The sequence below is a fragment of the Tasmannia lanceolata genome, unplaced genomic scaffold, assembly GCF_043159265.1.
Source record: "Tasmannia lanceolata isolate RefF3 unplaced genomic scaffold, GAP_Taslan_0.1 ptg000015l, whole genome shotgun sequence".
NCBI classification, from domain to species: Eukaryota; Viridiplantae; Streptophyta; class Magnoliopsida; order Canellales; family Winteraceae; genus Tasmannia; species Tasmannia lanceolata.
Window position 1 is genome coordinate 49,189,284 of NW_027518692.1, and position 24,763 is coordinate 49,214,046.

The following is a 24,763-nucleotide window of genomic DNA, read 5'->3' on the forward strand; positions in this document are numbered from 1 at the left end:
TAACCTTTCTTTGGAAAGAAACAGTTTAGTTATGGCCAATTCGGCACTTCAGAAACAACTCCTTGAAACCGAAGAAAAACTTTTTTCCTATCTAGGAAGAGGTTACGACCCAGATTATCCTTCGTCATCTCAAATCAGAATTCCCACTGATTTAAAACAAAATGGTAAGAAGAGTTTATGGTCCTCTCTGACCTCTAAACAAGAGAATTTAGCCTCAGAAGTAGCTAAATAGGGAAAGGATCTAACGGTTCCTAACTCGAACTTATCAAATCCATTGAATGCTGGTAATTTGCAAAAAATTACATCCCCTATCATTCCAGTTACTTCTGCAATGATAACCAAGGAAAAAGACCAGCAAATTACAATGAGACTTGAAGACTTGAAGAGACTTGAAGACATTTTTTTTAAAACACATGGCATTTTCTCATTGTTGGCCCCCTGCTGGTGGCACTTCGGTCTCGATACCATTTTCCTATATTGAAATAAGTATCTTATTTTTACTAAAAGACCCTTGAAATAATGCTATAAAGATTGAAATGTATTTTCCTAAAATAATATAATAAAATCAGATTTAGGACGACAGGCTTTTGTTGGTTCTCTGCATCCCATCACAATTTTTTCAGATCCCATGATTAGGATCCCAAATATATGTCCATGGATCCTAGTATGTCTAGATCCTATCCATCTATGTTCAGATTCGGATGGTCCATTGGACTGTCTAGGTACATTGACGCCCCTATATTTTTTTCAATTTCTTCCCTCCCTGGCCCCCCCTTGCTCTATTTGGTTGCTTGTTTTGGGGGGATTGTAGGAGTTTCAAATGCATGAGATCTCCCAGAGATCTCCCCAAAGCATGTTTGGTTGTCATTTACACCTTTGACCACTAGACAACTTCTAGACATCATTATTGGTTTTTATCCTAGGTGGCGCCTACGTGGCGGAGATGTTCCCCCCATAATCTTCTCCCCTTTTTTCACCAAAATGGAGAAATTTGTTGGGGGAATTAGGAGAAATTCTTGTCTTATTATTTCTCTCTCTCTCTTACTCTTTTCTCTCTTCCACCTATATTTTGATAATGACACCCTACATCTTCCACTAATTTCCTCGCGCAACCAAACACTACTCGCAAATCTCCCTCCTGATATTCTCCCCATCTTCCATTCTCTTCCATTCTTGTCTAATTCTCTTTCACTTATTTTTCTCCTATTCTTCCAGCCATCTACAAGCAACCAAACAGCTCATACTCTTTTTAGACTACAACGGTGGCCCAAGGGAGAAAATGGGGCGGATATACCATTCCCCTACAAGTATTTCCTAAAAAGGCAAGAACACTAGAGTCTTTTCGCAGAGGCTAGGTTAAAACTTAAAACCTCCTACCAAAGTACCAAGTACCAACCTTCCCCGCATAATTCATAACCACACCCATTTTCTCCACAATAGCGTGGAACTCAATACATTAGCCGCCTCGATTTGTGTGGCCAATGTTGGACATATAAGGACCACCAAAGGTGAAGAGGAGACCTTTTTTCTCTCTAAATTTTTGAAGAGCCAAAATGAAAATTTTTCACAGATTTTTCATCCCCTCACCACCCATGGCTTCATCTACAATTAGCTCCACACCCTTTATCAAAAAGGTATTCTCTTCAATCAATTTTTTTTATATTCTACACAAAGATCCCTCAAACCCATCTAATATCCAACCCCATCTTTAATTTTACAGAAAGAAATAGGTCTTTCTTCGTCCTTTTCTTCTCCAAATTGCACACAAAAATGGAGAAAAAGAGGTTCGAAGGTGGTTATGTCTGTCATGGCTCCGGTGCAGCCTCAGAGAGCTCCTTCAACCAGTGGTTCAGTTGGGTTTTTTTTTACCTTTTTGTTCATTCTGTTGTATGTTTGTTTTTAATTTGGGATTTAGAATTCTGGGTTTTGTTGGGTTGTTTGATTTTTAGGTTAAGCACGCAATGACGATGACGGAGAAGATTCTGGCGAGGGCGTCTGAGAGGTCAAAGTTGGATCCTGGAGAGAATGTTTGGGTGAATGTTGATGTGTTGCTGACCCATGATGTTTGTGGGCCTGGGACTATTGGGATCTTCAAGAATGAGTTTGGCCATAATGCCAAAGTATGTGTTTTGGAGTTTCTCTAATCTCTTTTTTTTTCCCATCATAACTGTTCAATTCGAGAGGAACATGACTCTCCTGAAAACAAAGTTTCCTTGCTATTATTATTATTATTTTAACATTCAAATACTACTACTTAAATATATACAAGATTTCGTCCCGAAATTTCAGAATTCCGTCCGAAACATGTGACTTCTAAGATAAAAAGGGCAAAGTTTCTGTCAAAATGTCTAGAGCTTCATAGAAATCTTGACAAAAATCATCTCCACACATAATTTCGAAAAAACGCCAATAAAAAAAAAATAGTGGTGAAGAATCTTACTTGAATTCCGACCGTGATTTTCTTCCTTGATTTTACAAGATTTCGGCCGAAATTTCGTACCGAAACCAAAGTGTTTCCATTTCGCTGATGTCCGAAACTGAAACCGAAATTTAAAACCTTGAATACAACCAAAAAGTAGTGCCGCATCATAAGTCCATCTACACAATTACAAGACACATCACCAATAACTAACACCCACAAGCCTAAACTACATAATCATAACCACATAATAACTATACTGTAACTACCTCATATATAACACAATAACATGCACATGTCAATGGAATTCTTTTGTCTATTATGCCATGTGATGCTTTTGATTCTTAATCTTCCAATATGTCACATTATTGATAGACGATGAATCTATAACGCCATTAAGAATATCAAGAACCAACCAAAGGAAGCCGTAAAGTCAACGTTCACGAATACAAACATGAAATGACCCATTTTAATCTGTTATGGATTTTACCCGGAGGAGAATTGTATTATGATATTCAAGGTCAATAAAACTTGCATTTTTTGTACTCTCGAGGAATTACGAATTAAGTTTTATTGTTAAATCTTTCATCTGAACTTTCTGTTTTATTTATTTATTTAATTACAATGAGCTATGTTGTAGTATTTTGAATTTGTTTGATTTATCTGGCAAGTGGAATTCTTTAATTGTTCATTAAGACTCCAATAATTTTCTTTCATGATTGGGGGTGGCACCAATTGAGGAGAAGATGAGAGAGCACCTCTTAAGATGGTTTGGACATATCCAACGTAAGCCTTTGGATGCTCCGGTGAGAAGAGGCGACTCGTGCCAAATTAATGGATTAAAAAGAGGTAGTGCAGACCGAAAACAACTTGGGTAGAAACAATGAGGAAAGACTTGATAGCTAGGTCCATCTAAAAAAAAAGAGACTTGATAGCCTAGGAACATAACAGAGAACATGACCTTGGAAAGGATAGAATGGAAGAAAATGATCCACGTAGAAGAACCCAACTAGAGCCAGGATTAGAGCCGGGTAGATTCCTTCTTCATGAAAATTTTCTAAAGGATTCATTTAGCCGACCCCAACTAGTTTGGGACAAAGGCTTTGTTGAGTTGAATTGAGAGTGTTACATTTTTTATTTTTAATAATTTTAAGTTTGTACAACCTAGTACTGATTCAGCTGCTTCTTTACTCGGGGGTTAACACCGTATACAATGTTGATTAGTGAAGATGTTAGTAGATTCAAATTCTGTGAAGCATTGGCACACAGTGTAATTCTGTTCAGTTTTCTCTGGGCACATTGTAATTTTCCCGTCCATTGGATCCCATATCTCAATTCAATATGTATTTCTTCACAGTTGTGATGTACTTCTTTCTTGTGGTGCCTTGAGCTTTAAAATCTTGATTGAGGCTAATGTGTGAAGATGTTTGCTCACATATAATTCTTAAACTTGCACTGTTGATTTCGAATGTCACAGGTTTGGGATCGTGAGAAGATTGTCATTATTCCTGATCACTATATTTTCACAATTGATGAGCGTGCAAATCGTAATGTTGATATCTTGAGGGATTTTTGTATGGAGCAAAATATCAAGTACTTTTATGATATCAAGGATCTTCTTAAATTTAAGATATGGTCATTAGCTTTCTTTCCTTCCTTTTTTTCCCCTATTACTGCTATATTTTTGTTATTTTGGAGGGATGAAGTTGGAACTTCTTCTCACCGCTTAATAAGATATTTCCTCTGTTTGTAAGCAAGCTTGATGACGAAGTTTATGCCTTCAATTTGCAGGCTAACCCAGATTATAAAGGTGTATGTCATATTGCTCTTGCCCAAGAAGGCCATTGTAGACCGGGGGAGGTACATCTTTATTACCAAATGTAAATTACTGTAGCATATTTATATTTTACCGGGATAAGAGATATTGAGCCTGTAGCTCAATGGTCAAGGCTTTGTTCTTTGACCTGGAGGTCGGACGTACAGGGATAAGAGTACAAGTATCTGGTATGGTAAGGATCAGGTACATGGATCCCCTTAACCCCAAAATCTTAGGATACTGGACGAAACTGATCTTATATTCAAATATGTCGTTGTTGGATACAGGTAGGGATCCTTAAGCCTAGAGTACACTGGATACATCTTTCACTAGGTCCAATGTAAAGGTTTAATCCATCAAATTATAATAAAAATGATGATGAACTAATAAAAGCATAGGGGTGATACTGAATTAATCTAATCAACACTTCAATATGTAGATGAATTTAAATTATTTTCCAGTTTAGTTTTTGCAAATATTATAGTGTCTAACTTAACCGCAAGTCAAGTTTTAGCCCAAGTAGGTTGACTTAGCTATCTAATGGATCATTGTTTCAAGTCATGAGTGATCCATAAATTGTATATGTAGTGCGTAAATGGAAAGGGAAAATGATATGATATGCTGCATTCATCGCTAGAATAAAAAGGATCCACATGGGTACTGTAGACACCCCCATTTTGCCCCACCTTAATCAGCAAAGGAGTTAGTATTTTTCTATCTGTCTTTTCCATTGTCTTCCCTTTTCGTGTCCGTCTCTTACATTTTTTCAACCTTTTTCGGTCATTTCTACTACATATGGTATTTTTCCGCCAAGTGTTGAGGAGGGTTGTTTATAAGAACCTAAACAAGAGAGAAGTTGGACCCGTTTGGTGGGCTCGCATTGAACATTTGTTTAGATTTGGATCAAACAGGGGGCCCGCACATTGTTTTAATGAAAAATGATTTTTGAACCTACTTCGATCCAATGCATAAAGTTGCCCATCAAGGGAACAGTCAAGATCTCAGGGAGGTCATTTTGCGAAAACAACCAATTTTTGTTGTGACCATCAAGTTGAACAATTCGGATAAACCTTGGAAATGATTTTTGAGGCACAACTTTATAAATTGATGGTTTGGATTGTTCTCACGCCCATGCATAGACGTCCAGCTGTTTGGAGAGTCTTTTACAAGACCATGTATACTATTTCCTATACAAAGGATGATCAAAAGCCATATACATGCATGCATGGAAAGAGTTAGCAAGAATCTTTGATGATGGAAACTTGATACATGTGGAATACACCATCCATGCAATATCTGTTGGAGCCCATTTTCCCAACTCAAATATTATATAAAAAAAAAGAGGGCAATTCAACTTTCAAATGGATTCTAATATGAGCACATGCATGCATGTATAGTGCTATTGAGATGGGATTTTTGAGAGCACATGCAAGTGGGGTCGGCTATATTTTCTAAACCATTTGGTCAAATTATAAAGTGGGGCCCGCTAAGTGTTTTTAATGTAAAACTACAAATATTGGGAAAATGTCCAAGTCTTATGAGGGTGTGGACCCCGATCCGAGGATGGTGAGGGAACGAGTCCCTACATCCTCTAGATCTCCACATCGTGAAGGAGAGCTCTACCAAGGAACTCTCGAAACTCTTGCCACCCTCACAGCATAGCATGAGTGGCGATATAAAAAGAAAGAGATACATCCTGATCCGGAGCCAGGGCTTGAACCAAGATATATCTAAAAATAACTCAGAGTCGCCATCCATGGATACGCCATGGAACCAAAACAAATGCTCTGTTTGCAATGGATAACCAGAGATACTAAAGGTCCGTGCCTGGTGACGAATGGAGAATGTCCGAAAAGCACCTCCAATTCGCCCGAGTGCGAACACTTGGTCTCTTATGCCATTTATTATTAACCTTAAAGAGTTTTAGGCGAAAATCATGTGAAATGAGAACACGCATCTCCGAGAAAACGTCTATCTAATCATGCATGTCCCGGAGATGAAAATAAGCACACACAAAAGAACTGAAATAAATGTCACCTAAGCACAGCTAGGTTGTGAGTGACATGCCTAATAGGTGTCTAAGTTCTGGTGGACAAACGCATGCATGCTACAGCTACAGGTATAGGGTCTGCACAAGAAAGTAAGAAACATAGCAAAACACACAACATAACAAAACAACAAATCCTAAGACTCTAAACGATTTAGCCTGAGTCCTTGGATGGTCTGATGTTCATCCAAAGAAGCCTACGTATCCCCGCCTCCACGAGAATCAAGGCAACGTAGTTCTTCACGCCTATTCTAAGATATGATGCCTAAGACACCTAGACCTCTATCTTAGACTCGATCTAAAAGACCGGACTAGTTATTAAAGCTTCTTGAACGATCGTTTAGATTTCAGTGAATTGTAGATTTTAGGACACCCTATATGCCCTAAATAAATGCAAGTTAGCCTTAAGCTAATGCAGGTGATTCCTACAACCTATGTGTAACTACGCTGTGTTTCCTAAGGAAAACAAAGGGTTGACTAACGCATCCTATTCTAGTCATCAGTCGGCGATGTGAATCGCCCACTGACCGGACGGAGGCGCTCTTATAACTCCAGGACAAACCCCTAACTCTAAAACAAACACAAACAAGCACACCATAAATCAAAGACAAACTCCTAACTCTAGAGGAAGATCTTATTGAAAACAAGGTTTTGAAGAAAAAGGGTTAAAGCATTTTTATTTACAAAGTGTGGCCTGACTTGGGATATGTATCCCAAGCTGCACTACGTACCTCGTGGAAGAGGATCAAGCCAACGTAGTTCGAAACGAACTTTCCTAATACACTATAAAACTCAACACTTTAGATTTTTTTAAAGGTTTTTGATGTTTTCAAATGTTTTTGAAGTGCTTTTATATTTTTGACGTTTAAAAAGTGTGTTAACACCCTTCAGCTAAAGGGGATCCGATAGAAGAGCCTCCTTACCCACCATATCGCGGTAGAGTAATTTAGAGGGAAACGGGATCCCTAAAGCCTAAGGGGAAAGAAATCAAAATATGGGGGACTAAAATCCCAAAGAAAAGAACAATCTCGAAGAGACGAAAACAAAACTAATGAGCCCTAATCAATCTCCAAAGGAGACGATATCTAATCTGCGAGGGACAAAAAAAAAAAACCTAAACAAACGAGAGATGAAAAGCTTCTAACCCTAAAGGTAGACTTCTAAACAAAGGGGACATACAAAAACCCTATAAGAAGAATTACTAAACAATCAGTCATTGAGGAAGGGTCCTAACTAGTTAAACACTCTAAGAGGAGGGAATCCCTTAACCTGCGAAAACCCTAAGGCAGGAAGGGAAGAGGCTGGCTCAAGAAACGTTCCATCGTTGCCAAACCCAAGAGAAGTGTTCCCAAAACATGATGGAACATCGAAACTCGAAGAGGATCCCAAGGAACGTATGAAGAACAATCCCGAAAAGAAAGGAAACCCCTCAAACCCTGCGAAGACCCTAAGATGGAGAAAATGATAAGAAGGGCAAGGGGTTGGCACAAGAAATATTCCGTCATCGCCAAGGCCAGACAGAAAACCTCTGAAATTGATGGATAATATAGGAACCTTGAGATCTAAGGAAAAATCTTAAAATTGGGAGAAGCCTCGAAAGGGAAGGAAAGAGAAAGCTAAAAGGGGGGCTACAAGTAACCTCATCATAGCCCGCTTCATCTTCTAGAATAACGACACCAAGGTTAAAACTTCAACAAAATCATGGTTTTTTGAAATCAGAGAAATTAATCAATAGACAAATTATAAAGGAGACCTCAAAATTAACAAATCCAGTTTCAGTCACTGTTCCCCGAGGATATCGAATCCAAACCCCAAAATTAAAATGGATATTGAAATTAAAACAAATCCTCCCTCAAAAATTTCAAAACTATGACATTAAAAGACAACAAACAAACAAAATTTAAAACCCGCAAATCCAATACCCCATCTACAACACCATTCGAAAGACCATCCTAAAATTAAAATCCACACAGACACAGGAAAAGGCAATTCTAGCTACTGGGCCATAAATTGAGACAACCTCGGGTGAGGAACCGAACGAAACGACTCTCATAAATGGAAAAATGAGAGGTGCTGCAAGAAAATACCTTCTTCGGATGAATCGAGATAAGGGACGTCGGGTGCCGAGCACAAGGGCAGAGCCGATAATGAGAACGCAATCTGCTGAATGACCAAATCGTGGATAACTGCTGCCTCCCAACAAAGTGTTGCCCGAGGATATGATCGGAGGTAGTGAGAATGGCCGGCGGGAAAGCTGACCTGAGAAGAAAACCCCAAACCCTCTCTCTCTCTCTCTCTCTGTTTTCTCCTCTTTTTCTCTGTATATATATATATATATATTTATTTATTTATTTATTTATTTTTTGCAAATGAAATCCCTCTCCTCTGTTTTTTTTTATGGCTTGGCAAAGAAATGAAGTGGGTTTGGGGGTAGAGACATGGAACGACAGAGATGAGGGTGGAGTGGTCGGATTTAAATGGGTTTGGAGGAGATGGTTTTAATCAAGTGAGAAGGATAGTGGTGATTGGTGGGGTTGATGGAGGTTGGTGGCTTAGCCGGATTCCGGCAATCCGGCTGGAGAAGATGGTGAAGGTGGGTGTTAGAAAAGGGGGTTTGGTGGAGAAGGAATGGCAGAGATGAGAATGGGTTTTGGAGGTGAGGGTGGAGGTGGAACTAAGGTAGAAGCAGGTTGGATTTGGGGATTTTTCACCGGAGAATATGGTAGCCGGATGAGATGATAGACGGAGGTGGGTTTCAATGGAGGCGGTGGCTATGATGGATGGCGGGGATGATGGTGGTCGGAGGTGGCCGGCCGGAGATGGTGGTGATTGAGGCTGTGAAAGTGGTTGGGTGTGGCTTTGATGGAGGCGGCCGGCTGGAGTTGCAGAGAAATGGGGAACGGTTGGATCTCCGGCGGGACAGCCGGAGAAGATGACCGGAGTTGGGTTTGAGTCTTGCTAGGTGTGGGTGAGATGGGTGATGGGGTTGGAGAGAGGCCGGAGAAGAAAGCGATTTACCGAATTTTGGCTTGAATCTGCTGGAGAAGATGAAGAGTCGGCCTCAGTCCAAATCCCCTTCTCTCTTTCTCTTTTTCTCTCCCTGTGCCTTACGAAGAGAAAAATGGAAAAACCCCTTTTTGTTCCCCTCATGAAAACCCTAGCTCAATGACATATAAAGGGGATTATATTCTCCCCCCCCCTTTCTCTCTTGGACAGCCATCCCAATGCATTCTGGCTACATTTTCATACAGGGGAAGGTGGTTTAGGGAAAGAGCAAGGGGAAGGAAAAATAATGAAAAATATCTTCATGAAAATTATCTCAACCTTCCATTTTGCCTTTGCAAATGAGCGGTGAGGATTTGGAGCCCTCTAACTACCTAGGAAGCTTCCAAGATTCTCCCCTAGCTAATTTTGTTGCACACTAATCAGTATACCCCTATATCTCCTTGGACAGCCCATTACGGAAAATTTGAACTGGTTTTCTAGGCTCCTGCGCACCCCTGTTTCTGGCTGAATCACCACCCTCATTTCTACACCGCGCTTTGCTACAAACCTCGCTCGTTTGCTAGGCAAACCGCGACGAATTTGGACGAAAATTTACGGGGACCTAAATGAGACCCTAACCTATTCTAGGAACAAATTTGGGACATTAAAACACTAGTTTGATAGGGTTTCTATCCTAACGACTCTATTGGGGTTCGGTCAAAATGGGGTGTCTACAGAGGGCTCCACCCATTTTGTTCGAGGCTCATTTACAATTTGTATCCTATATAAATTAGAGGAAGATGCTCTATTGTTTCAACGGTTCGGATCATCCTATGGAATTAAATCACATCGCAGCGCACTATTTGAACGGTCAAGATCATCAATTGTCGCCCATCAAATGAACGGTTGGATCATACTTCAAATGACTTAAGAGAAGAAAAGTGTTGCTCGTGCAACACGTCATGGAGGGGTATTCTAGTAAAGCTAAATATAAAAAAAGAATTTGATTGAAAGAGACCAAACAGTTGACTCTTCCTCATACTATATAAAAAGCATGTTGATGTTGAAAAAGTAATATCTCTCTCTTTCTTTGTATAGGGCCCCACACGGTTTTTAATGTTGGAAAGGGTGTGGTGCTGTTTGTCGGTTTTGAGTGTTCTTAAAATAACAATTTTAAAAAAGAATGCATAGTACTATCACCTTTGCTAAAAATAAAAAAATTATTTTCCCATATTCAATACGTTGGTGGCACCCTCTCTCTACTACTTAGGTAATAAAGAATGTTTTCTTTTAGAAATAGAAGGGGACTCTTTCCAACTCTATCTACCCTTGATTAAAGCTTGCACGTTATGCATAGAGGAAATATATTTTTTATTATTAGCGGACTTTCTATTGTATATTTTGGGAGGGATTCAAGGCAAATGGGAGGAGAATATATATGGATACCCGATTGCTCTCTTGGGGAAGATTCGAATTTTGTTTTGATTCCTTGGAGGCTTCATCTTTTTCACTCTAAAAAAAACATATGATGCTTTGACTCTCAATCTTGGTTCCCTCTTGGTAGCACTCTCCAACACAAAGAAATTTTGTCCATCCCTTTTGGATGAATGGGCCATCTCTCTTAAAGGTTCTCGATTGAAGAACAATCAGAGCTCTTCATCTCTTCTTCAATATCTTCTTCAATAGACGTCGATATTGCGTAATCGTCGGGGATTTTTTAGAGCGTATAAAAGGGTGCGACAAAGCGTATACCTCGGATTTACGCACCCTAGAGACGAGGAGCACGATCAATGGTAGGTTCCTTCATCTTTGTAAAATCAAAAGTAGAAAAGCATGCTTAGGGTCATTTCTTCTTTGTTTTCTTCATGAATTTCGTAAAAGCTACCATGCATGATTTTGATGGGTCAGTTTATTTAATTATCAATTTTGGTAAAAAAATGAATCGTTATATGAGAAAATTGGGCGTTTAACCGATTGGGATATTTAGTGGCTTTTGAATCGTTTTTACAAAGTGAGTGTTTTAAAACCAAGGGTTTTTCGTGAAGCTATATTTTCTGAGTCTTAATATGGTTAAAATAGCACCAAAAATCTAAAATTTTTGGTATATTTCAATTGTTTTGATGGCTCAAAAATTCATTTAAATAATACCCAGAAATAGGATTTTGATGGTTCTAAAAATCGTTCATATAACAAAACAATTCAACACTGATTGAAATTTGGTCCTCAGTAGATTTTTGATGTTTAAATATCATACAAAAATTTTCAAAAGATTTAGAGTTGATTTATTATTTCTACTGGAATTGTTTTGATAAAATCACTTATTTTCATGTATATGAAGGACATATCATTAAACGAACTCCTTAAAAGCTGAAATTTGGTAGCAAGATGAACTAACCAGTCAGAATCATATTGTGAATTTCTCAGAAATTTTGGGCTTATTTTAATATTTTTTAAACCATTTGGTCAAATTATAAAGTGGGGCCCGCTAAGTGTTTTTAATGTAAAACTACAAATATTGGGAAAATGTCCAAGTCTTATGAGGGTGTGGACCCCGATCCGAGGATGGTGAGGGAACGAGTCCCTACATCCTCTAGATCTTCACATCGTGAAGGAGAGCTCTACCAAGGAACTCTCGAAATTGTTGTCACCCTCACAGCATAGCATGAGTGGCGATATAAGAAGAAAGAGATACATCCTGATCCGGAGCCAGGGCTCGAAACTAAGATATATCTAAAAATAACTCAGAGTCGCCATCCATGGATACGCCATGGAACCAAAACAAATGCTCTGTTTGCAATGGATAACCAGAGATACTAAAGGTCCGTGCCTGGTGACGAATGGAGAAGGTCCGAAGAGCACCCCCAATTCGCCCGAGTGTGAACACTTGGTCTCTTATGCCATTTATTATTAACCTTAAAGAGTTTTAGGTGAAAATCATGTGAAATGGGAACACGCATCTCCGAGAAAACGTCTATCTAATCATGCATGTCTCGGAGATGAAAATAAGCACACACAAAAGAACTGAAATAAATGTCACCTAAGCACAGCTAGGTTATGAGTGACATGCGTAATTGGTGTCTAAGTTCTGGTGGACAAACGCATGCATGCTACAGCTACAGGTATGGGTCTGCACAAGAAAGTAAGAAACATAACAAAACACACAACATAACAAAACAACAAATCATAAGACTCTAAACGATTTAGCCCGAGTCCTTGGATGGTCTGATGTTCATCCAAAGAAGCCTACGTATCCCTGCCTCCACGAGAATCAAGGCAACGTAGTTCTTCGCGCCTATTCTAAGATATGATGCCTAAGACACCTAGACCTCTATCTTAGACTCGATCTAAAATACCGGACTAGTTATTAAAGCTTCTTGAACGATCGTTTAGATTCAGTGAATTGTAGATTTTAGGACACCCTATATGCCCTAAATAAATGCAAGTTAGTCTTAAGCTAATGCAGGTGATTCCTACAACCTATGTGTAACTAGGCTGTGTTTCCTAAGGAAAACAAAGGGTTGACTAACGCATCCTATTCTAGTCATCAGTCGGCGATGTGAATCGCCCACTGACCGGACGGAGGCGCTCCTATAACTCCAGAACAAACCCCTAACTCTAAAACAAACACAAACAAGCACACAATAAATCAAAGACAAACTCCTAACTCTAAAACTTTTTATCTAGGACAAACTCCTAACTCTAGAAGAAGATCTGATTGAAAACAAGATTTTGAAGAAAAATGGTTAAAGCATTTTTATTTACAAAGTTTGGCTGGACTTGGGATATGTATCCCAAGCTGCACTACGTACCTCGTGGAAGAGGATCAAGCCAACGTAGTTCGAAACGAACTTTCCTAATACACTATAAAACTCAACACTTTAGATTTTTTTAAAGGTTTTTGATGTTTTCAAATATTTTTGAAGTGCTTTTATATTTTTGACGTTTAAAAAGTGTGTTAACACCCTTCAGCTAAAGGGGATCCGATAGAAGAGCCTCCTTACCCACCATATCGCGGTAGAGTAATTTAGAGGGAAACGGGATCCCTAAAGCCTAAGGGGAAAGAAATCAAAATATGGGGGACTAAAATCCCAAAGAAAAGAACAATCTCGAAGAGACGAAAACAAAACTAACGAGCCCTAATCAATCTCTAAAGGAGACGATATCTAATCTGCGAGGGACAAAAAAAAAAAAACCTAAACAAACGAGAGATGAAAAGCTTCTAACCCTAAAGGTAGACTTCTAAACAAAGGGGACACACAAAAACCCTATAAGAAGAATTACTAAACAATCAGTCATTGAGGAAGGGTCCTAACTAGTTAAACACTCTAAGAGGAGGGAATCCCTTAACCTGCGAAAACCCTAAGGCAGGAAGGGAAGAGGCTGGCTCAAGAAACGTTCCATCGTTGCCAAACCCAAGAGAGGTGTTCCCAAAACATGATGGAACATCGAAACTCGAAGAGGATCCCAAGGAACGTATGAAGAACAATCCCGAAAAGAAAGGAAACCCCTCAAACCCTGCGACGACCCTGAGAAAATGATAAGAAGGGCAAGGGATTGGCTCAAGAAATATTCCGTCATCGCCAAGGCCAGACTGAAAACCTCTGAAATTGATGGACAATATAGGAACCTTGAGATCTAAGGAAAAATCTTAAAATTGGGAGAAGCCTCGAAAGGGAAGGAAAGAGAAAGCTAAAAGGGGGGCTCCAAGTAACCTCATCATAGCCCGCTTCATCTTCTAGAATAACGACACCAAGGTTAAAACTTCAACAAAATCATGGTTTTTTGAAATCAGAGAAATTAATCAATAGACAAATTATAAAGGAGACCTCAAAATTAACAGATCCAGTTTCAGTCACTGTTCCCCGAGGATATCGAATCCAAACCCCAAAATTAAAATGGATATTGAAATTAAAACAAATCCTCCCTCAAAATTTTCAAAACTATGACATTAAAAGACAACAAACAAAGAAAATTTAAAACCTGCAGATCTAATACCCCATCTACAACACCATTCGAAAGACCATGCTAAAATTAAAATCCACACGGACACAGGAAAAGGGTGAGGAACCGAACGTAACGACTCTCATAAATGGAAAAATGAGAGGTGCTGCAAGAAAATACCTTCTTCGGATGAATCGAGATAAGGGGCGTCGGGTGCCGAGCACAAGGGCAGAGCCGATAATGAGAACTTAATCTGCTGCGATGCCGAATGACCAAATCGTGGATAACTACTGCCTCCCAACAAAGTGTTGCCCGAGGATATGATCGGAGGTAGTGAGAATGGCCGGCGGGAAAGCTGACCTGAGAAGAAAACCCCAAACCCTCTCTCTCTCTCTCTCTCTCTCTCTCTCTGTTTTCTCCTCTTTTTCTCTGTATATATATATATATATATATATATATATTATTTTTATTTTTTTTGCAAATGAAACCCCTCTCCTCTGTTTTTTTTTTATGGCTTGGCAAAGAAATGAAGTGGGTTTGGGGGTAGAGACATGGAACGGCAGAGACGAGGGTGGAGTGGTCGGATTTAAATGGGTTTGGAGGAGATGGTTTTAATCAAGTGAGAAGGATAGTCGTGATTGGTGGGGTTGATGGAGGTTGGTGGCTTAGCCGGATTCCGGCAATCCGGCCGGAGAAGATGGTGAAGGTGGGTGTTAGAAAAGGGGGTTTGGTGGAGAAGGAATGGCAGAGATGAGAATGGGTTTTGGAGGTGAGGGTGGAGGTGGAACTAAGGTAGAAGCAGGTTGGATTTGGGGATTTTTCACCGGAGAATATGGTAGCCGGATGAGATGATAGACGGAGGTGGGTTTCAATGGAGGCGGTGGCTATGATGGATGGCGGGGATGATGGTGGTCAGAGGTGGCCGGCCGGAGATGGTGGTGATTGAGGCTGTGAAAGTGGTTGGGTGTGGCTTTGATGGAGGCGGCCGGCTGGAGTTGCAGAGAAATGGGGAACGGTTGGATCTCCGGCGGGACAGCCGGAGAAGATAACCGGAGTTGGGTTTGAGTCTTGCTAGGTGTGGGTGAGATGGGTGATGGGGTTGGAGAGAGGCCGGAGAAGAAAGCGATTTACCGAATTTTGGCTTGAATCTGCTGGAGAAGATGAAGAGTCGGCCTCAGTCCAAATCCCCTTCTCTCTTTCTCTTTTTCTCTCCCTGTGCCTTACGAAGAGAAAAATGGAAAAACCCCTTTTTGTTCCCCTCTTGAAAACCCTAGCTCGATGACATATAAAGGGGATTATATTCTCCCCCCCCCCCCTTTCTCTCTTGGACAGCCATCCCAATGCATTCTGGCTACATTTTCATACAAGGGAAGGTGGTTTAGGGAAAAAGCAAGGGGAAGGAAAAATAATGAAAAATATCTTCATGAAAATTATCTCAACCTTCCATTTTGCCTTTGCAAATGAGCGGTGAGGATTTGGAGCCCTCTAACTACCTAGGAAGCTTCCAAAATTCTCCCCTAACTAATTTTGTTGCACACTAATCAGTATACCCCTATATCTCCTTGGACAGCCCATTACGGAAAATTTGAACTGGTTTTCTAGGCTCCTGCGCACCCCTGTTTCTCGCTGAATCACCACCCTCATTCCTACACCGCGCTTTGCTACAAACCTCGCTCATTTGCTAGGCAAACCAAGACGAAATTGGACGAAAATTTACGGGGACCTAAATGAGACCCTAACCTATTCTAGGACCAAATTTGGGACATTAAAACACTAGTTTGATAGGGTTTCTATCCTAACGACTCTATTGGGGTTCGGTCAAAATGGGGTGTCTACAGAGGGCCCCACCCATTTTGTTCGAGGCTCATTTACAATTTGTATCCTATATAAATTAGAGGAAGATGCTCTATTGTTTCAACGGTTCGGATCATCCTATGAAATTAAATCACATGGCAGCCCACTATTTGAACGGTCAAGATCATCAATTGTCGCCCATCAAATGAACGGTTGGATCATACTTCAAATGACTTAAGAGAAGAAAAGTGTTGCTCGTGCAACACGTCATGGAGAGGTATTCTAGTAAAGCTAAATATGGAAAAAAAATTTGATTGAAAGAGTCCAAACGGTTGACTCTTCCTCATGCTTTATAAAAAGCATGTTGATGTTGAAAAAGTAATATCTCTCTCTTTCCTTGTATAGGGCCCCACACGGTTTTTAATGTTGGAAAGGGTGTGGTGCTGTTTGTCGGTTTTGAGTGTTCTTAAAATAACAATTTTAAAAAAGAATGCATAGTACTATCACCTTTGCTAAAAATAAAAAATTATTTTCCCATATTCAATACGTTGGTGGCACCCTCTCTCTACTAATAAAGAATGTTTTCTTTTAGAAATAGAAGGGGACTCTTTCCAACTCTATCTACCCTTGATTAAAGCTTGCACGTTATGCATAGAGGAAATATATTTTTTATTATTAGCGGACTTTCTATTGTATATTTTGGGAGGGATTCAAGGCAAATGGGAGGAGAATATATATGGATACCCGATTGCTCTCTTGGGGAAGATTCGAATTTTGTTTTGATTCCTTGGAGGCTTCATCTTTTTCACTCTAAAAAAAACATATGATGCTTTGACTCTCAATCTTGGTTCCCTCTTGGTAGCACTCTCCAACACAAAGAAATTTTGTCCATCCCTTTTGGATGAATGGGCCATCTCTCTTAAAGGTTCTCGATTGAAGAACAATCAGAGCTCTTCATCTCTTCTTCAATATCTTCTTCAATAGACGTCGATATTGCGTAATCGTCGGGGATTTTCTAGAGCGTATAAAAGGGTGCGACAAAGCGTATACCTCGGATTTACGCATCCTAGAGACGAGGAGCACGATCAACGGTAGTTTCCTTCATCTTTGTAAAATCAAAAGTAGAAAAGCATGTTTAGGGCCATTTCTTCTTTGTTTTCTTCATGAATTTCGTAAAAGCTACCATGCACGATTTTGATGGGTCAGTTTATTTAATTATCAATTTTGGTAAAAAAAGGAATCGTTATATGAGAAAATTGGGCGTTTAACCGATTGGGATATCTAGTGGCTTTTGAATCGTTTTTACAAAGTGAGTGTTTTAAAACCAAGGGTTTTTCATGAAGCTATGTTTTCTGAGTCTTAATGTGGTTAAAATAGCACCAAAAATCTAAAATTTCTGGTATATTTCAATTGTTTTGATGGCTCAAAAATTTATTTAAATAATACCCGAAAATAGGATTTTGATGGTTCTAAAAATCGTTCATATAACAAAACAATTCAAAACTGATTGAAATTTGGTCCTCAGTAGATTTTTGATGTTTAAATATCATAAAAAAAATTTCAAAAGATTTAGAGTTGATTTATTATTTCTACTAGAATTGTTTTGATAAAATCACTAATTTTCATGTATATGAAGGACATATCATTAAATGAACTCCTTAAAAGCTGAAATTTGATAGCAAGATGAACTGACCAGTCAGAATCATATTGTGAATTTCTCGGAAATTTTGGGCATATTTTAATATTTTCTATTGATATTTAATTGCTCTGACTAGAATATGAATATATCTGTTAAAAATAGATAATTATCGAAATAATGTCTGAATGTTGTCTCATAATTTTATATTTGTCAAAGAATGGTCTAGTAAAAGTTTGATTGGATTTGGAATTAATTTTCTATATTTGTTAGTGTAATGTCATTAATCTCACCCGAAAGTGGAAAATCAATTAAAAATCGAATTTCAATCTTTAAAATCATGAAAAATTAAAGCAGAATATATTTTTCAAAGAATACATCATATCCTAAAATTTCTAGAACAGATAACTTAATTAGCTATAGGCTTCTTTCTAAAATCATTAATTTGATCCAATTGTGATAAATTCATTTAAAAATCCAAATTAATTCAAAGCACCTTGAAAATTTTCAGAGAACTCTAACTTTTCATAATGTATTCAATTACTAAGCTATTTAAAACAGAAATCTTAGGAGTAATCGATTTCCGTTGTAAAATAACATGCTAGGATAATTTAGATGCCGAGATCGTAACCATAATCGTATATTAATTGCGATTGATCTAGCATAATTAGAATGGGTAAATTATAATATGTTATTGGCTCCGATGTCCACTGTCCACGGAAATCCTGAGAAATATGCTAGGCAATAACATACTATAACTTACGTGCTAAATTATACGAGGGTCGAGAGGACGATTCCATTCCATGGTTGCAATTCAAAGCCGAAACTTGCGAATCATAGAGCCTTTGGTATTCCTTAGATGTTTAGGAATCGAAAATCCTTGAAATCGAAAATCATCAAGTTCAACAAATCAATTTACCTCATGTCTTTCGGAACTGTTGGATTGCGGTTTCAATCGTAAGAACCATTAGAGCCTTGTGTCACGTCGTGTCCTAGGTTTTAGGGAGTCCTAGAGTTAGGAGTCCAGCCTCATCACGGTCGTTTGCTATGGATAGCAACCGTGCCATTGATCTAGTTACACTAGTCACCTCACTTTTCTCTTAGGACAAACCTAGTTACCTACGATGTAGGTTAACCTGTATTAGTCCAAGGGACGTCTTGCACTTAGATATGACCATATAACATCTTAGATGAAGTCCTAGGATAATAAAATCTTCAACTTGAATTAAATAATTTCTCTTAAACTGTTAAAACAGTCAATCCAGTCTAGGTCGGTGTCCTAGATGAGTTAGGCATAAGTAGCTTAGTTCAGGTGCACCGAACTACGTTGACTCTGATCCCAGTGAGGCTTGGGTACGTAGCCAGCTTCGATGCTTGATGACATACCAATCACGAGTCGGCTCCACACATAAGTGGTGGGGTTTTGTACATTAATTCTTAAATTAAAAGTAATTAAATCACTTAGGACTTTCCATGAAATTATAATTTTAGGAGAACTTTCACTTAGATTGAATTCAAACAAATTAAGAAAATCAAGATAAATATTTAGGAATTACATTGAAATTAAATCTTATGATGCATGTCACATAGTTTGCACATTAATATAGAGTTAAATGAGCAATTTAAAAGAAATTCAAAAGAGTTAACTTTTGGAATTGAAGACCGATTATCGGGCATGAATGGTGCATGTGGTGGTAACTCCCCATACCTTCCATTCTCGTAACCAGGTAACGAGTCTAGATTTCTGATCAATTATAGATCCTAGATCCCTCATCTAGGTGGCGACTCTGTCACTCTCTTTTGCGTGGAATTCAGATTGCCTTAGTGATTCCAAGTTCACGGAAAAGATGAATTAAATCACACCTCGCTAGACTCGGCGGCTTACCCCTGCCCTTATGGGTACTGGGTTGCATGTTTGTTTGCACCCTTTGGCTTGGTTGCTGCCTACTTGGTTGGGTAATTAAAATCAATAATAAAAAGCACACGCCATTCGCGTGGGTACGAGAGACCAAGAGAGAGCGTGGCGGGTCGCGCCTCACCCTTCTCGCGGGATCGGGTCCCACAGTTTGGCGACTCTGCTGGGGACCACCTAACTTCATTAAAATTTCAAAAGATAATTCATTTGAATTTATTTTAATTGGCTCATAAAAACTCTATGCTTGCTAGGTAGTTTGTTTACTTTATTTTCTCATCACATAATACTCAAACTTAATCTAATAAAACCTGAAGGCATCATAGATTGCGCAAACATATTGCACACACACTTACATCACTTGCATCTAAATTCTTGCATCTCACATGCACACACATCCTATTTTAGGAACCCGGAGTGTTATCTAGCATGGTTGACTGGGATTTCATCACCTGGTGCCTCTGTGCTAGAGAAGCATTCCACTCTTAGCCTAGTACCTTTATGGTACGTAAACGGATCTGTTGTTCACGTACCGATACGCCGGACACTGGTACAGTATATTGAGCACGGATTCACGCTAAGAGAACTCTTGGCCTTACCCCTAGATTAACCCACACATGCATGTAGTATACGAACACACGTGCATCACGTGTGTGAGCCTAGCTTAGGATATCCTACCCATTTGTGTCTAGATTAGGCCGTAGTCCATCTTTCAATGGCTACGATCGGTCTTTAAGTACACAAACAAAGTCATGAGTCGAGATCCTCTCTCCACTCTGTTAGATTAGGATTAGGATTGATCCCTTCAGGTAACACTGTTAAAATGTACGAAGATTAAAAAAATTTCTCTTTGGGGTTAGGATATAAATCTCATCTTTCCTAAGATCTCATATGATTGGTCTATTCTCGATCTATCCTTTGAAAGCAATCCTATGCAATCTCATCTAATCTTTTGATCGTATGCCTTTCATTCTTCTATCATGTGATTCGATCATGTCTTCATACTTTCTTTAAACTGGCAGGAACTTGTCCCAATCTCATGTTTATGTAATCTTGATCCTTCTTGTATCCCTCCTCTTGGCTTACAGGCACCATGTCTACTCGTAAAATTCTCGATTGGATCCGTGGTACATTAAAGGAATCACACATCTATGCCATAAGTGAGCAAGAGAAAAATCTCTTTGGCTACATAGCGACCATTAAGCTCGATTGGGGATTACTCTATGCCGCATCAGAGTGTTGGGATCCCGATCATCATGTCTTCCGTTTTGGCAACCAAGAAATGTGTCCCACTTTTGAAGAATGGTGTGCCTTGTTGGAATATCCTGTGGATGGCCCTCTGGTGAAGCCATCCTGTGTGCCTGATTATCGTCCTTTGTTCCTTTGCTTAATGAATAATCCAGATGAATCCATGGACTCTTTCATAAAAGGCCAAGAAGTGTCCATGCAACAGTTGATCGACATTTACCCTCCTATTGGACACATTGGTGCTGTTGATATTCAAAAGGCCCGACGTCGCGCTTTGAGATTCTGCTCCTTTGCTAGGTTCCTCACTGTCCAACCTTCACGCTTGGCGTCAGCTGTTCTTCTGGATCTCGTTGATCAAATGGATCGTGGCGCCAATCCAATTCCTACTATACTTGCAGAAACCTTCAATGGGTTAGATGATATGGCTCGCCTTCGTGCTAGCTCAGATCCAGGTCGTTATGTTCGCTCTTTCAATGGGTCCTTCTCAGGATGTCCTGCACTACTCCAAGTGTGGTTGTGCCACAAGCTAAAAATTGCAGCTCCTGTCCATTTTGATCATACATTATATACCTTTAGCGAGTGGCGTCATGATGTTTCCTTTGATCATAAAAGTGATTGGGCTGAGTGGTTAAGTTCTCGCCAACAAGATCAGATTTGTTGGCAAATTCCTGGAATCCAAGAAGCTGTCTTCAACACTGGAGAAGCTAACTACGTTCGCCTTCTTGGTCTTAAAAAGACTTCCTTTTATGTTCCTGCCAGGATTCTGCGTCAGTTTGGAAGGGAGCAATCTATTGCGCCTCCCCTTCGTCATTTTTATCCGCCTGAGGATCTTAAGCCCAAGATCGTCAGAGCTGTTTCATCTGCTTGGGATGTCAAAATCATCAAACCTTTAAAGGAGTCAGTTAAGGAAGATTATCGTCCGAAGAAAAGGTCTAAAAAGAATGTTTAGTCTTTTTAGTCCTGTCAGTTTATCTGTGATTTAATAAGAGTGAACCATGTACTCAAGCTTTAATGATTGATCAATAAAGTTCATCTTTCTCTCTCATTATCCTGGTCTATATATGTATGATTGTCTGCTTCCTTCTGTGATTTTAAAATGTCTTTCAAATATTTCAGGGCAGTAACACCATAGCTAAGCCTACTACTCCTTGGGTTCGAATTTCTTCACGGTTGGAGAGGAAATCTATCTCTCCACGACCTTCTCTGAGGACCCCTTCATCTGCTTCTTTCTCACCCTCATTCTCGCCAATGGCAGAAGACCAAGATAATCCTCCACCCGTTGCTGTTACCGATACTCTCACCTTAATTCTCCAGCAACTTCAAGAGCTCAAAGAGGAGAACCGAGTTATCAAGGCTCAGCTTTCTGAGAAGTTGGGGCCGTCGTCTTCCAAAGATAAAAGGCCTATGCACCATACAGCTACTTCAGCAGCACCTGCCCAGCCAGTGTTCATCCCTATCCCTGATAAAACCGAAGAAGACTTAGAAAAAGAACAGTACAACGAGGATCACAGTAAGCCTTCTCAGTCCACGGTTGATAAGACAGTTATGGAGAAATTAGAAAGTCTTACCAGGAAAGTTCAAGACATCCAGCTTCAGGACCAGGGTGGTTTCAACCCAATTGATCTTACATTGTTTCCAGAAATCCGTCTCCCTGACAATTTTCAAATGCCGGATTTTGATAAATATGATGGTGTGGGTTGTCCAATCACCCATTTACAGATGTTTACCATCATGTGTCAACCTCAAGGCTTATCTCCTGAGCAGATGGCTCAACTGGTCCCTGTTTCACTTACTAAAGTTGGTAGGAGATGGTTCATGGTCCTAGACGAAACCCGTTATAAGACATAGAAGGACATTGGTGAACAATTCATTAAGCAGTTCAAATACGATGATGGGACAGAAATCACTAGAAAAGATTTGGAGAGAACCAAGCAAAACTCAAAGGAATCTTTTCTAACCTTTGTGAAAAGATGGAGGAGACTAGCGGCGCAAATGATGGAGCGCCCTTCTGAGGAAGAGTAGGTCCAAATAATTATGAAGAATATTTCCCCCCAACTCTAGTATCACATGTCTTTACAGTATTATCCGGATTTCAAACATTTCATCGTGGCAGGCACCCAACTAGAGGAGGCTATGGCTCAAGGAGTATTTAACCGAAGTAACCCGAATACCAGAGAGTTCAGGAAGCCTCCATCAGTTGAAATTAATAACCTTTCCCGCTCCAAGCCTCAGCCTCCAAAATCTCAGAACCCCATGGTGATGGACTATACCCAACCTGCTGCCACACCTCGACCACAGGCCCAGACAGAATTTACCCCTCTCCCTCTTCCACCATCTGAGATACTCAAGGAGTGTCTAGCCTCAGGTCGCATAACCCTACCCGACATTAGGGCTCCTCCCAATCCTTTGCCAGCAAATTGGCGAACAGATCAACACTGCGAATACCATAGAAATTCCGGCCATCTCACTGATAATTGCATTGCCCTAAAATTCAGAATTCAGAGATTGCTCGGCAATAAAGGCCTTGTGTTCGAGCCAAAACCCAATGCTACCAATAACCCATTACCTGGTCATGCAAACCCGGCTGCTGCTGTCAATGTTATAACCATAGGAGACCCAAATTTTGATCCTCTCACTCTTATCTGTGCCTTAGAACCTACCTTTGAACGTCTGGGTCAGATCCTTTTGAAGAAGAAGAAGATACAGACAGTGAAGATGTTCTAATAGCTGCTATTCTGATGTGAACCAGCCTTCGCCGAGCCTCCAAAGCTAGACAGTTGCAGCAGTTAAAGTTTTAGTCATTTACTATTTTATGTTGAGTCAATCATCATAGTCAGTACAATTGTTGAGTCCGGTCTTACAGTTCAAGGTCAATGCCTAGTCCAGGCAAGTTATCTTTTGCTTTTCTTTTTATTTAGAGTTGTGAATCCTGAGCATGTTCAGGATAGGTCGTCAGATGTAATAGTTTTTTCTTTAAATAAAATTTCAGTCCCAGTAGTTCATTTGTGTCTGTTTCTTAAGTATGCTTCTGATCTTAAAGTAAGACTCCCTCCTCAAATGAGGACAAAATTGACGAAACTCCACTTGAGTCAGAACAATTACTTGAACAAGAGGAGGAGCGCCAATCCCAGCCTTTCAAAGATGAAATTGAAGTGATAAACACTGGCACTGAAACTTTGATTCAGTGAATGCCGATTGAAAATACATTACCCTCTGAAGAATGAGAGGAATTGATAAACCTATTTCGAGAATAAAGAGATGGTCCAGTAAGCGCTACCATTAATGCCAGGAGAAAGACCCAGATAGAAGGTTCAAGAAAGAATGCATTGAATATCACATGCTATACAAGGGGCATGGATTCGAAACAACTTCCATATCTCCAGTCAATGGTCCCGGTCACAGGTTTCACCAGTGACAATGTAAAGCCATCAAATTCAATATGAAAAGTGCAAGAGCAATCATCTCAGAGCGATCATCAAAATATCAAGGGCCACCGATTCAAGGATGAAATAATGTCCAAAAAACAGTATGCACCCTCAAAGTCAAATTACTTATCAATATCCAGAAGGAAGAAGAATCATTCTCTCTTACCAGGAAATGCCGTCAAACTCCGTGAAAAAAAAAAGAAAAAAAAATAATCAGTACCAGAGGGACTCTAGTAACCTAGATCGATTCCCAATCTGAACATCGGAAGGCCTCATTTGGCCGAATAAATCCCAAAATCATAACCCAACGTCAAAAGAATACCGGTTTGCAAACCCTTCGAGCCTGAATGAAATTTTCTTGAAAACCCATCAAACTAGGGGCATCCGCCCCGAACTACGCGAGACCTGATCCCTACACTGGGGTACGTAGGCAGCTCGGTTAAACCGAGTTCGGTCGATTCAAAAAAAGAAAAGAAATTCAATTGTTCCAGAAAAAAAAGGGACAAGTTCCAAAAGAATAGAAGTCAATCATTCCAGAAA

The 24,763-nt window shown here is 39.7% G+C and overlaps 1 protein-coding gene across 1 annotated transcript; it reads left to right on the forward strand.

The window, feature by feature from the left end:
- The first annotated feature begins 1,283 nt into the window (after positions 1-1,283).
- On the forward strand, positions 1,284-23,522 carry LOC143892047 (3-isopropylmalate dehydratase large subunit, chloroplastic-like). Its single transcript, XM_077396520.1, has 6 exons — positions 1,284-1,634; positions 1,721-1,852; positions 1,950-2,120; positions 3,897-4,054; positions 4,211-4,279; positions 23,294-23,522. The coding sequence occupies exons 1-6, from the start codon at positions 1,554-1,556 to the stop codon at positions 23,520-23,522; spliced, it is 840 nt and encodes a 279-aa protein (XP_077252635.1). The 5' UTR covers positions 1,284-1,553.
- The last annotated feature ends 1,241 nt before the right edge of the window (positions 23,523-24,763 follow it).

What these genes read in the sequence shown, in the direction of transcription:
- LOC143892047 (XM_077396520.1), top strand. Translation starts at nt 1,554, where the DNA reads ATGAAAATTTTTCACAGATTTTTCATCCCCTCACCACCCATGGCTTCA. An exon ending in CCACACCCTTTATCAAAAAG is followed by an intron (nt 1,635 to 1,720) that starts GTATTCTCTTCA and finishes TTAATTTTACAG; the next exon opens with AAAGAAATAGGTCTTTCTTC. An exon ending in CTCCTTCAACCAGTGGTTCA is followed by an intron (nt 1,853 to 1,949) that starts GTTGGGTTTTTT and finishes TTTGATTTTTAG; the next exon opens with GTTAAGCACGCAATGACGAT.